Genomic DNA, 13,954 nt, shown 5'->3' on the forward strand with positions numbered 1-13,954 from the left:
TCTCGTAGCCACAGTATTTATATGGCTGGTCCAGTTAAGTTTCTGGTCAATGGTGACCCCCAGGATGTTGATGGTGGGGGATTCGGCGATGGTAATGCCGTTGAATGTCAAGGGGAGGTGGTTGGACTCTCTTTTGTTGGAGATGGTCATTATTAGATGGACAGCGCACTATAATGGAACTGAACACTGTGCAATCATCAGCAAACATCCCCATTTCTGACCTCATGATGGAGGGAAGGTCATTTATGAAGCAGCTGAAGATGGTTGGGCTGAGGACACTGCCCTGAGGAACTCCTACAGCAATGTCCTGGGGCTGAGATGATTGGCCTCCAACAACCACTACCATCTTCCTTTGTGCTCGGTATGATTCCAGCCACTGGAGAGTTTTCCCCCTGATTCCCATTGACTTCAATTTTACTGGGGCTCCTTGGTGCCACACTCGGTCAAATGCTGCCTTGATGTCAAGGGCAGTCACTCTCACCTCACCTCTGGAATTCAGCTCTTTTGTCCATTTTTGGACCAAGGCTGTAATGAGGTCTGGAGCCGAGTGGTCCTGGCGGAACCCAAACTGAGCATCGGTGAGCAGGTTATTGGTGAGTAAGTGCCACTTGATAGCAGTGTCGACGACACCTTCCATCACTTTGCTGATGATCGAGAGTAGACTGATGGGGCGGTAATTGGCCGGTTTGGATTTGTCCTGCTTTTTGTGGACAGGACATACCTGGGCAATTTTCCACATTGTCGGGTAGATGCCAGTGTTGTAGCTGTACTGGAACAGCTTGGCTGGAGACACAGCTGGTTCTGGAGCACAAGTCTTCAGCACTACAGCCGGGATGTTGTCGGGGCCCATAGCCTTTGCTGTATCCAGTGCACTCAGCCGTTTCTTGATATCACGTGGAGTGAATCGAATTGGCTGAAGACTGGCTTCTGTGATGGTGGGGATATCGGGAGGAGGCCGAGATGGATCATCCACTCGACACTTCTGGCTGAAGATGGTTGCAAACGCTTCAGCCTTGTCTTTTGCACTCACGTGCTGGACTCCGCCATCATTGAGAATGGGGGTGTTTACAGAGCCGCCTCCTCCCGTTAGTTATTTAATTGTCCACTGCCATTCACGACTGGATGTGGCAGGGCTGCAGAGCTTTGATCGCTGTTTAGCATGCATGTAGTCCTATGTTGTAGCTTCACCAGGTTGGCACCTCATTTTTAAGTACGCCTGGTGCTGCTCCTGGCATGCTCTTCTACACTCCTCATTGAACCAGGGTTGATCCCCTGGCTTGTTGGTAATGGTAGAGTGAGGAATATGCCGGGCCATGAGGTTACAGATTGTGCTGGAATACAATTCTGCTGCTGCTGATGGCCCACAGCACCTCATGGATGCCCAGTTTTGAGCTGCTTGACATGTTCTGAATCTATCCCATTTCGCACGGTGGTAGTGCCACACAACACGTTGGATGGTGTCCTCAGTGCGAAGACGGGACTTCGTCTATTCGCGGCGATTCTATGATTCTAACAACCTACATTTATTCTCGCCTTTAACGTAGTAAAACTTCCCAAGGCGCTTCACAGGAGCGATTATCAAACAGAATTTGATACGGAGTCATTTATTAGGACAGGTGGCCAAAAGCTTGGTCAAAGAGGTAGGTTTTAAGGAGCTTCTTGAAGGAGGAGAGAGAGGTGGAGAGGTTTAGGGAGGGAATTCCAGAGCTTAGGGCCCAGGCAGCTGAAGGCACGGCCGCCAATGGTGGAGCGATTAAAATCAGGGAGGGGCGAGGCCATGGATGGATTTGACAACGAGGTTGAGAATTTTAAAATCGAGGTGTTCCCGGACCGGGAGACAATGTAGGTCAGCGAGCACAGGGGGTGATGGGTGAACGGGACTTGGTGCGAGTTAGGATACAGGCAGCAGAGTTTTGGATGAGTTCAAGTTTATGGAGGGTGGAAGATGGGAGGCCGGCCAGGAGAGCATTGGAATAGTCCAGTCTGGGGGTAACAAAGGCGCGGATGAGGGTTTCAGCAGCAGATGAGCTGAGACAGGGGTGGAGACGGGCGATGTTACAGAGCTGGAAGTAGACGGTCTCGGTGATGGAACGGATATGGGGTCAGAAGCTCATCTCAGGGTCAAATAGGAGGCTGAGGGTGTGATCGGTCTGGTTCAGCCTCAGACAGTGACCGGGGAGAGGGATGGAGTCGGTGGCGAGGGAACGGAGTTTTATGTGCTGGATCAGTGAATTTGCCTTTGTACGTAGGAAATAAGCTACTCAAATTTTTTGTAGCATGTCTGGATGCTTTATTTTTAATTCATTCTCGGGATGCGGGTGTCGCTGACAAGGCTGGAATTTAGGACCGTTTGGCGCTTGTTATTCTTTGTAGCAGTTTGGTACAACTGAATGATTTGCTCGACCACTTCAGAGGGCAGTTGAGTGTCAACTGGTCAGATGGGCAGAAAAGTGGCAAATGGAATTCAATCCAGAGAAGTGTGAGGTAATGCATTTGGGGAGAGCAAACAAGGCAAGGGAATACACAATAAATGGGAGGATACTGAGAGGTGTAGAGGAAGTGAGGGACCTTGGAGTGCATGTCCACAGATCCCTGAAGGTCGCAGGACAGGGAGATAAGGTGGTTCAGAAGGCAAATGGAATACTTTCCTTTATTAGCTGAGGCATAGAATATAAGAGCAGGGAGGTTATGCTGGAACTGTATAAAACACTAGTTAGGCCACAGCTTGAGTACTGAGTACAGTTCTGGTCACCACATTACAGGAAGGATGTGATTGCACTAGAGAGGGTACAGAGGAGATTTACGAGGATGTTGCCAGGACTGGAGAATTTTAGCTATGAGGAAAGATTGGATAGGCTGGGGTTGTTTTCTTTGGAACAGAGGAGGCTGAGAGGAGATTTAATTGAAGTATAAAATTATGAGGGGCCGAGATAGAGTGGATAGGAAGGACCTATTTCCCTTAGCGGAGGGGTCAATAACCAGGGGGCATAGATTTAAAGTGATTGGTAGAAGGATTAGAGGGGAGCTGAGGAGAATGTTTTCCCCCAGAGGGTGGTGGGGGTCTGGAACTCACTGCCTGAGAGGGTGGGAGAGGCAGAAACCCTCAACTCATTTAAAAAGTACCTGGATGTGCCCCTGAAGAGCCGAAACCGACAGGGCTACGGACCAAGTGCGGGAAAGTGGGATTAGGCTGGATAACTCCTTTTCAGGCGGCACGGACACGATGGGCCGAATGGCCTGCTTCTGTGCCGTAACTTTCTGTGATTCTGTGAACTGCGTTGGTGTGGGACTGGAGTCACGTTTCGGCCCAGACCGGGTAAGGACGGCAGGTTTCCTTCCCTAAAGGACATTAGTGAACCAGTTGGGTTTTTACGACAATCCGGCAGATTCCTGGTGCCGGCTTTTTATTTCCAGATTCTTATAATCTAACTTCAAATTCTCAAACTGCCATAGTGGGATTTGAACTCATGTTCTCCGCGTTACTGGTCCAGTAACCGGGCCGGTACTCTGCAGGAGCCACCCACATTTCTTCAGTCTCTCTTCATGCCTCAGTCCATTCGATGATGAGCTTTACTTAATTAAAAATAACACCGATCCCCCTACGTAGGATTAGGCTGCAGAGAACATCAGATGTACGGGGAGAGGTTAGACAGACTGGGACTTTATTCCCTGGAGAGTAGGAGGTTAAGGGGTGATCTTATAGAAGTCTATAAAATAATGAGGGGCATAGATAAGGTCGATAGTCAAAATCTTTTCCCAAAGGTAGGGGAGTCTATAACGAGGGGGCACAGATTTAAGGTGAGAGGGGAGAGATACAAAAGGATCCAGAGGGGCAATTTTTTCACTCAAAGGGTGGTGAGTGTCTGGAACGAGCTGCCAGAGGCAGTAGTAGAGGCGGGTACAATTTTGTCTTTTAAAAAGCATTTGGACAGTTACATGGGGAAGATGGGTATCGAGGGATATGGGCCAAGTGCAGGCAATTGGGACTAGCTTCGTGGTATAAACTGGGCGACATGGACATGTTGGGCCGAAGGGCCTGTTTCCATTTTGTAACTTCTATGATTCTATGATTCAATGTACGACTGGTGTGCGCCTGATGGACAATCTGGGCCACTGGTTTGTGGGTCAGCTGCAGAGCCCGGGGGAATGGGGAGGAGAATGGAGAGGGGGGAATGGAGAAAGGAGGGGGGAATGGGGAGGGGTGGGGAGGGGAATGGAGAGGGAGAAGGGAGGGGGGAAGGGAATGGAGGTTAGGTGGGGAAGGTGGCAGGGCTTGGATATCGTTGGGTGGGGAAGGGGTTGGAAGAAGTGGAAGGGATGAGGGATTGGGAGAAGTTATTTAGCGACCTAACAATTGTCACGACACAAGATAATACTTCAGTGAAACACTGAGAGACATTCCTGAGAATTGAGGAGGCTTTATATCTTACCTCGAATATTGGGTGGGTAGAAATTGGCCGTGTTCTCCTCATTGCCTGTATCGTGTATAATGGGTATGGCAGGGCCATTATCATCAGGGCATCGACCCTTCATGTATTCCACAGGGAAACGCTGAAAGAACAGAACCAGACGGAACTCGGTAAATACCCAACCTATCAGGTAGCAGGTTGCCATGGTGACTTTGACAGTACCTTCCTCCCATGTAACCTGTACCACCGAGTAGGACAAGAGCAGCCATGTTGTTGGAACAACATCTCCACCAACTCACTCGCCATCCTGGGACTCCCAACTGAACTGTGGCAGCTCCCTCACCACAAATCAAGGAGATGCCCCACCACCTTCTTGGGGCATCGGGGGATGGCCATTAAATGCCATCGACGCCCACAACCCCAGACCAGATATAAAAATCATACAGTGCGAGAGAATAGAAGGAGAGACAGATGGAGAGAAGAACAGAGTGACAGAGATAGAAGTAGAGGTGGAGAAGGATACATAAACTCGTACAGGTAGCTACCGATACAATTTTAGAGATCAGATCCAAAACACATACACCGAAATATGCAGGAACAGCCTGCATTTATTACTGACCTCTCTCAGTAATGTAGAATTACAGAGAATTTACAGCACAGAAACAGGCCATTCAGCCCGACTAGTCTGTGCCACACGAGCCTCCTCCCTCCTTAATTCAGCTCAGCCGATCACCATAACAACCATCCCCCAGTGTGTTTCACATCCCATGAATTGCTTTGATTTGCACCAATTCTCATAGTGAAATGTGTCGGCCGTTCTGTACACAGCATGATCCCACAAACATCAATGATCTGAATGAGCAGTCGACCTGTTTCTAGGCCATTGTTTGAAGTGGCAAAGTTGGCCAGGTCACTGGGACAAATTAATAGTGGACAACACCTCCGACAGTGCAGCACTCCCTCAGTACTGACCCTCTGACAGTGCAGCACTCCCTCAGTACTGACCCTCTGACAGTGCAGTGCTCCCTCAGTACTGACCCTCCGACGGTGCAGCACTCCCTCAGTACTGACCCTCCGACAGTGCAGCACTCCCTCAGTACTGACCCTCCGACAGTGCAGCACTCCCTCAGTACTGACCCTCCGACAGTGCAGCACTCCCTCAGTACTGACCCTCCGACAGTGCAGCACTCCCTCAGTACTGACCCTCCGACAGTGCAGCACTCCCTCAGTACTGACCCTCCGACAGTGCAGCACTCCCTCAGTACTGACCCTCCGACAGTGCAGCGCTCCCTCAGTACTGACCCTCCGACAGTGCGGCCCTCTGACAGTGCAGCGCTCCCTCAGTACTGACCCTCCGACAGTGCGGCCCTCTGACAGTGCAGCGCTCCCTCAGTACTGACCCTCTGACAGTGCAGCGCTCCCTCAGCACTGACCCTCCGACAGTGCAGCACTCCCTCAGTACTGACCCTCCGACAGTGCAGCACTCCCTCAGTACTGACCCTCCGACAGTGCAGCACTCCCTCAGTACTGACCCTCCGACAGTGCAGCGCTCCCTCAGTACTGACCCTCCGACAGTGCGGCCCTCTGACAGTGCAGCGCTCCCTCAGTACTGACCCTCTGACAGTGCAGCGCTCCCTCAGTACTGACCCTCTGACACTGCAGCGCTCCCTCAGTACTGACCCTCCGACAGTGCAGCGCTCCCTCAGTACTGACCCTCCGACAGTGCAGCGCTCCCTCAGTACTGACCCTCCGACAGGGCAGCACTCCCTCAGTACTGACCCTCCGACAGTGCAGCGCTCCCTCAGTACTGACCCTCCGACAGTGCAGCACTCCCTCAGTACTGACCCTCCGACAGTGCAGCACTCCCTCAGTACTGACTCTCCGACAGTGCAGCGCTCCCTCAGTACTGACCCTCTGACAGTGCAGCGCTCCCTCAGTACTGACCCTCTGACACTGCAGCGCTCCCTCAGTACTGACCCTCCGACAGTGCAGCGCTCCCTCAGTACTGACCCTCCGACAGTGCAGCGCTCCCTCAGTACTGACCCTCCGACAGGGCAGCACTCCCTCAGTACTGACCCTCCGACAGTGCAGCGCTCCCTCAGTACTGACCCTCCGACAGTGCAGCGCTCCCTCAGTACTGACCCTCCGACAGTGCGGCGCTCCCTCAGTACTGACCCTCCGACAGTGCGGCGCTCCCTCAGTACTGACCCTCCGACAGTGCGGCGCTCCCTCAGTACTGACCCTCCGACAGTGCGGCACTCCCTCAGTACTGACCCTCTGACAGTGCAGCGCTCCCTCAGCACTGACCCTCCGACAGTGCAGCACTCCCTCAGTACTGACCCTCCGACAGTGCAGCGCTCCCTCAGTACTGACCCTCTGACAGTGCAGCGCTCCCTCAGTACTGACCCTCCGACAGTGCGGCGCTCCCTCAGTACTGACCCTCCGACAGTGCGGCGCTCCCTCAGTACTGACCCTCCGACAGTGCGGCACTCCCTCAGTACTGACCCTCTGACAGTGCAGCGCTCCCTCAGCACTGACCCTCCGACAGTGCAGCACTCCCTCAGTACTGACCCTCCGACAGTGCAGCGCTCCCTCAGTACTGACCCTCTGACAGTGCAGCGCTCCCTCAGCACTGACCCTCCGACAGTGCAACACTCCCTCAGTACTGACCCTCCGACAGTGCAGCGCTCCCTCAGTACTGACCCTCCGACAGTGCGGCGCTCCCTCAGTACTGACCCTCCGACAGTGCGGCGCTCCCTCAGTACTGACCCTCCGACAGTGCGGCGCTCCCTCAGTACTGACCCTCCGACAGTGCGGCACTCCCTCAGTACTGACCCTCCGACAGTGCAGCGCTCCCTCAGCACTGACCCTCCGACAGTGCAGCACTCCCTCAGTACTGACCCTCCGACAGTGCAGCGCTCCCTCAGTACTGACCCTCTGACAGTGCAGCGCTCCCTCAGCACTGACCCTCCGACAGTGCAACACTCCCTCAGTACTGACCCTCCGACAGTGCAGCGCTCCCTCAGTACTGACCCTCTGACAGTGCAGCGCTCCCTCAGTACTGACCCTCCGACAGTGCAGCGCTCCCTCAGCACTGACCCTCCGACAGTGCAGCGCTCCCTCAGCACTGACCCTCCGACAGTGCAGCGCTCCCTCAGCACTGACCCTCCGACAGTGCAGCACTCCCTCAGCACTGACCCTCCGACAGTGCAGCGCTCCCTCAGTACTGACCCTCCGACAGTGCAGCACTCCCTCAGTACTGACCCTCCGACAGTGCAGCGCTCCCTCAGTACTGACCCTCCGACAGGGCAGCACTCCCTCAGTACTGACCCTCCGACAGTGCAGTGCTCCCTCAGTACTGACCCTCCGACAGTGCGGCGCTCCCTCAGTACTGACCCTCCGACAGTGCAGCGCTCCCTCAGTACTGACCCTCCGACAGTGCAGCACTCCCTCAGTACTGACCCTCCGACAGTGCAGTGCTCCCTCAGTACTGACCCTCCGACAGTGCGGAGCTCCCTCAGTACTGACCCTCCGACAGTGCGGCGCTCCCTCAGTACTGACCCTCCGACAGTGCAGCATTCCCTCAGTACTGACCCTCCGACAGTGCAGCGCTCCCTCAGTACTGACCCTCCGACAGTGCAGCATTCCCTCAGTACTGACCCTCCGACAGTGCGGCGCTCCCTCAGTACTGACCCTCCGACAGCGCGGCGCTCCCTCAGCACTGACCCTCCGACAGCGCGGCGCTCCCTCACTGGGGTGAAGTCCTATGGCCTTTTGACTCAAAGAAGAGAACAGAGGGAGAGGGGGAGAGCGAGGGAGGGAGAGGGGGAGAGCGAGGGAGGGAGAGGGGGAGAGCGAGGGAGGGAGAGGGGGAGAGCGAGGGAGGGAGAGGGGGAGAGCGAGGGAGGGAGAGGGGGAGAGCGAGGGAGGGAGAGGGGGAGAGCGAGGGAGGGAGAGGGGGAGAGCGAGGGAGGGAGAGGGGGAGAGCGAGGGAGAGGGGGAGAGCGAGGGAGGGAGAGGGGGAGAGCGAGGGAGATGGGGAGAGCGAGGGAGGGAGAGGGGGAGAGCGAGGGAGGGAGAGGGGGAGAGCGAGGGAGGGAGAGGGGGAGAGCGAGGGAGGGAGAGGGGGAGAGCGAGGGAGGGAGAGGGGGAGAGCGAGGGAGGGAGAGAGCGAGGGAGGGAGAGGGGGAGAGCGAGGGAGGGAGAGGGGGAGAGCGAGGGAGAGGGGGAGAGCGAGGGAGGGAGAGGGGGAGAGCGAGGGAGGGAGAGGGGGAGAGCGAGGGAGGGAGAGAGCGGTCACATGAATGATCAGATACTCACTGTGAAGAGGTGAAACAAGTTGCCCCCGTACTGATGCAGGAAGTGGTTGTCAGTGTGGTACCGGAGAATGGCAGAGCGTCTCCAGGACTCGAGGGGCCTGTTATTGGGCACATGCCAAACAGACACGTCTGCAGCCGAGATGTGAAAATACCCAGGGTTCTGTTTGAGAACAAACATATCAGGAGTGAAATAAGAGGACTGGGGCTGGGACTGGGGCTGATTCAGATCCAGCCGTGGGGCAGCCGCTGTCGCAATGTGCTGGAGCCGGTTTTAAAGGCTGCCCCGGGGAGCTGAGTCCTCTGGTGAAGGGGTTTGGCCCAAAGCAGAAAGTCACAAATCGGCAATTTCACAGTTCCAGCTCACAGGATGAAAAATGTGATCGTGGGAGCAGAACAGGGAGCGTTTGAGGGGACAGCGCGGAGGGGGCGTTTGAAGGGACGGCGCGGAGGGGACGGCGCGGAGGGAGCGTTTGAGGGGACGGCGCGGAGGGGGCGTTTGAGGGGACGGCGCGGAGGGAGCGTTTGAGGGGACGGCGTGGAGGGGGCGTTTGAGGGGACGGCGCGGAGGGAGCGTTTGAGGGGACGGCGCGGAGGGGGCGTTTGAGGGGACGGCGCGGAGGGAGCGTTTGAGGGGACGGCGCGGAGGGAGCGTTTGAGGGGACGGCGCGGATGGAGCGTTTGAGGGGACGGCGCGGAGGGGGCGTTTGAGGGGACGGCGCGGAGGGGGCGTTTGAGGGGACGGCGCGGAGGGAGCGTTTGAGGGGACGGCGCGGAGGGGGCGTTTGAGGGGACGGAGCGGAGGGAGCATTTGAGGGGACGGCGCGGAGGGAGCGTTTGAGGGGACGGCGCGGAGGGGGCGTTTGAGGGGACGGCGCGGAGGGGGCGTTTGAGGGGACGGAGCGGAGGGGGCGTTTGAGGGGACGGAGCGGAGGGGGCGTTTGAGGGGACGGCGCGGAGGGGGCGTTTGAGGGGACGGAGCGGAGGGGGCGTTTGAGGGGACGGCGCGGAGGGGGCGTTTGAGGGGACGGCGCGGAGGGGGCGTTTGAGGGGACGGAGCGGAGGGGGCGTTTGAGGGGACGGCGCGGAGGGGGCGTTTGAGGGGACGGCGCGGAGGGGGCGTTTGAGGGGACGGCGCGGAGGGGGCGTTTGAGGGGACGGCGCGGAGGGGGCGTTTGAGGGGACGGCGCGGAGGGGGCGTTTGAGGGGACGGCGCGGAGGGGGCGTTTGAGGGGACGGCGCGGAGGGGGCGTTTGAGGGGACGGCGCGGAGGGGGCGTTTGAGGGGACGGCGCGGAGGGGGCGTTTGAGGGGACGGCGCGGAGGGGGCGTTTGAGGGGACGGCGCGGAGGGGGCGTTTGAGGGGACGGCGCGGAGGGGGCGTTTGAGGGGACGGCGCGGAGGGGACGGAGCGGAGGGGGCGTTTGCGGGGACGGAGCGGAGGGGGTGTTTGCGGGGACGGAGCGGAGGGGACGGCGCGGAGGGGGCGTTTGAGGGGACGGCGCGGAGGGGGCGTTTGAGGGGACGGCGCGGAGGGGACAGCGCGGAGGGGGCGTTTGAAGGGACTGAGCGGAGGGGGCGTTTGAGGGGACGGCGCGGAGGGGGCGTTTGAGGGGACGGCGCGGAGGGGACGGTGCGGAGGGAGCGTTTGCGGGGACGGCGCGGAGGGGGCGTTTGAGGGGACGGCGCGGAGGGGACAGCGCGGAGGGGGCGTTTGAGGGGACGGAGCGGAGGGGGCGTTTGAGGGGACGGCGCGGAGGGGGCGTTTGAGGGGACGGCGCGGAGGGGGCGTTTGAGGGGACGGCGCGGAGGGGGCGTTTGAGGGGACGGCGCGGAGGGGGCGTTTGAGGGGACGGCGCGGAGGGGGCGTTTGAGGGGACGGCGCGGAGGGGACGGCGCGGAGGGGGCGTTTGCGGGGACGGTGTCGAGTGAGTCCCACTATTGCCTTCATGGGAAACCTGCCTTGTAGTCGTCACTCGTTGCTCCCTCTGTTGATCCAAACGTGTTGTGATTGGCCCAGGTCCCTTCCCGTGTGGAGGATGTTGAGCTGTTGCCCCGCTGACTGGACCAGAGATCTCCGATGGTACATTTCCCTTTGATGTTATTCTCATGGATGCTCGCGACCAATGTCCACCCTCCTTCGTTTGTGGTCATGTCACAGAATGTCTGGTACGATATGTCGTCATTATCAACAAGTGTGTAGATCCCATCTGAAAAAGAGACACTGGGTTCAGTTCTGGGCACCGCACCTCAGGAAGGATAGATCGGCCTTGGAGGGGGGGCAGCGCAGATTCACCAGAGTGATACCGGGGATAAAGGGGTTAAATTACGAGGACAGGTTGCACAGACTGGGCTTGTATTCCCTCGAGTATCGAAGATTAAGGGGTGATCTAATCGAGGGGTTTAAGATGATTAAAGGATTTGATAGGGTCGATAGAGAGTAACTATTTCCTCTGGTGGGGGGAGTCCAGAACAAGGGGGCAGAACCTTAAAATTAGAGCCAGGCCGTTCAGGGGTGATGTCGGGAAGCACTTCCTCACACAAAGGGGAGTGGGAATCTGGAACTCTCTCCCCCAAAAAGCTGTTGAGGCTGGGGATCAATTGGAGCTTTCAGAACGGAGATCGATGGATTATTTTTGGGTGCGGGAATCGAATATGGAGCAAATGGAGTTAAGATACAGATCATCCAATATCTAATTGAATGGCGGAACAGGCCCGAGGGGCTGAATGGCCTCCTCCTGTTCCTGTGCCTGGGGGCATAAGGACTCATCCAGCTAAGAGCCTAGAGGTCAGGAAACCAGCCCTGTTTCTGAGTCTCCAATTAAACCACTAACACCCCACCCTGGGCAGGGCCTCCATTTTGCCCACTTGTTCTGATATTTGCCAGTTTGGGCACTGGGCAGTTTCCAGTAACTTGTCCGAGTGCCCGCTGTGCAATACACCCCCAGACCCCGACTGTCAGTGCTCGATATCTCCAGCTGCGATTACCACTGGTCCCCAGTCCCCGGTCCCCAATGGGCCTCAGTAATCCCCGGGGCTCAGGAATGAGGCAGAGTTCCCAACTCCTCACTGTCCAGCTGCTGAGGGTGTGAGTGGATGTTGGGTGAGGAATGGGATTGGGAACGGATCGGAGAGACCCCCAAAACACCTGTCCCACCAGTTCTGCTTCGGATCGGAAATAATGAATGGAATTGGGCAAAGGGGAGAGAGGGAATGAGAGAGAGGGGGAATGAGAGAGAGAGGGAATGAGAGAGAGAGGGAATGAGAGAGAGAGGGAATGAGAGAGAGAGAGGGAATGAGAGAGAGAGAGGGAATGAGAGAGAGAGAGGGAATGAGAGAGAGAGAGGGAATGAGAGAGAGAGGGAATGAGAGAGAGAGAGGGAATGAGAGAGAGAGAGGGAATGAGAGAGAGAGAGGGAATGAGAGAGAGAGAGAGGGAATGAGAGAGAGAGAGGGAATGAGAGAGAGAGAGGGAATGAGAGAGAGAGGGAATGAGAGAGAGAGAGGGAATGAGAGAGAGAGAGGGAATGAGAGAGAGAGAGGGAATGAGAGAGAGAGAGAGGGAATGAGAGAGAGAGGGAGAGGGAATGAGAGAGAGAGAGAGAGGGAATGAGAGAGAGAGAGAGAGGGAATGAGAGAGAGAGGGAATGAGAGAGAGAGGGAATGAGAGAGAGGGAGCATCGTCAGCAGAGGAAGGTAGAGGACTGAATGGGCAACAGAGGGGGCAGGGGAGGGAGGGAGTGAGAGGGTGGGGAGGGTAGTGAGGGTGAGGTGGGGAGGGTGAGGTGGGGAGGATAGTGAGGTGGGGAGGATAGTGAGGGTGAGGGGGGAAGGGTGAGGGTGAGGGGGGGAGGGTGAGGGTGAGGTGGGGAGAGTAGTGAGGGTGAGGTGGGGAGGGCTGAGGTGGGGAGGGTTGGGGAGGGTGAGGGGGGTGAGGGTAGTGAGGGTGAGGGCAGTGAGGGGGAGGGCAGTGAGGGGGAGGGCAGTGAGGGGGAGGGCAGTGAGGGGGAGGGCAGTGAGGGGGAGGGCGGTGAGGGGGAGGGCGGTGAGGGGGAGGGCGGTGAGGGGGAGGGCGGTGAGGGTGAGGGCGGTGAGGGTGAGGGCGGTGAGGGTGAGGGCAGTGAGGGTGAGGGCAGTGAGGGTGAGGGCAGTGAGGGTGAGGGCAGTGAGGGGGGAGGGCAGTGAGGGGGGAGGGCAGTGAGGGTGAGGGCAGTGAGGGTGAGGGCAGTGAGGGTGAGGGCAGTGAGGGATGTTCTGGAGCGAGAATCAGGCTCTTTGTTACAAATATAAAGGGGAAATGCTGGACAGACTCGTCCAGTGAGGCAGCCTCTGTGGAGAGAAACAGAGGGAACGTTTCAGGTCAGTGACCGGATTCTTTGTTACCTTTGGTGAACCCATAATCTTTCTTGAGCTCCTTGCAGCTTCTTGGTTGAAGTTGGAAAGTTTCGGCCGTTTCTTCACTCTCGGTGCGATCGGGATTGATTTGGACGTCGGGCTGATCCTGATCCTGATCCTGATCCTGATCCTGAGCCGAGCCCAACGGCTTCACTTCAGAACACAAGGGGATATTTCCCATCACCAAACGGATCAAGTGGACATGGGACAGAGTCTGGACACACACTCATCACACTCACAGCTCACACTCATCACACTCACAGCTCACACTCATCACACTCACAGCTCACACCCATCACACTCACAGCCCACACCCATCGCACTTACTCACAGCTCACACCCATCACACTCACAGCTCACACCCATCACACTCACAGCTCACACCCATCACACTCACAGCTCACACTCACAGCTCACACCCATCACACTCACAGCTCACACTCACAGCTCACACTCATCACACTCACAGCCCACACCCATCACACTCACAGCTCACACCCATCACACTCACAGCTCACACTCACAGCTCACACTCATCACACTCACAGCCCACACCCATCACACTCACAGCTCACACCCATCACACTCACAGCTCACACTCACAGCTCACACTCATCACACTCACAGCCCACACCCATCACACTCACAGCCCACACCCATCACACTCACAGCCCACACTCATCACACTCACAGCTTACACTCATCACACTCACAGCTTACACTCATCACACTCACAGCTCACACCCATCGCACTTACTCACAGCCCACACCATCACACTTACAGCTCACACCCATCAAACTTACTGGTCTTCAGTTTTGTTTTCAACGAGTTGGC

At 57.1% G+C, this 13,954-nt stretch overlaps 1 protein-coding gene across 1 annotated transcript in view; it reads right to left on the reverse strand.

The window, feature by feature from the left end:
* The window catches only part of LOC137311514 (intelectin-1b-like), a 42,149-nt gene that overhangs the window by 8,283 nt on the left and 19,912 nt on the right, over positions 1–13,954 (reverse strand). Inside the window, exons 2-5 of the mRNA XM_067978667.1 lie at positions 13,108–13,272; positions 10,687–10,934; positions 8,730–8,888; positions 4,431–4,551 (exon numbers count right to left, since the gene is read on the reverse strand). Of these exons, the coding sequence (XP_067834768.1) occupies positions 4,431–4,551; positions 8,730–8,888; positions 10,687–10,934; positions 13,108–13,272 (693 nt within the window). The remainder of the gene's footprint in view (positions 1–4,430; positions 4,552–8,729; positions 8,889–10,686; positions 10,935–13,107; positions 13,273–13,954) is intronic.

This window comes from Heptranchias perlo, unplaced genomic scaffold (assembly GCF_035084215.1).
Source record: "Heptranchias perlo isolate sHepPer1 unplaced genomic scaffold, sHepPer1.hap1 HAP1_SCAFFOLD_346, whole genome shotgun sequence".
Lineage (NCBI taxonomy): Eukaryota > Metazoa > Chordata > Chondrichthyes > Hexanchiformes > Hexanchidae > Heptranchias > Heptranchias perlo.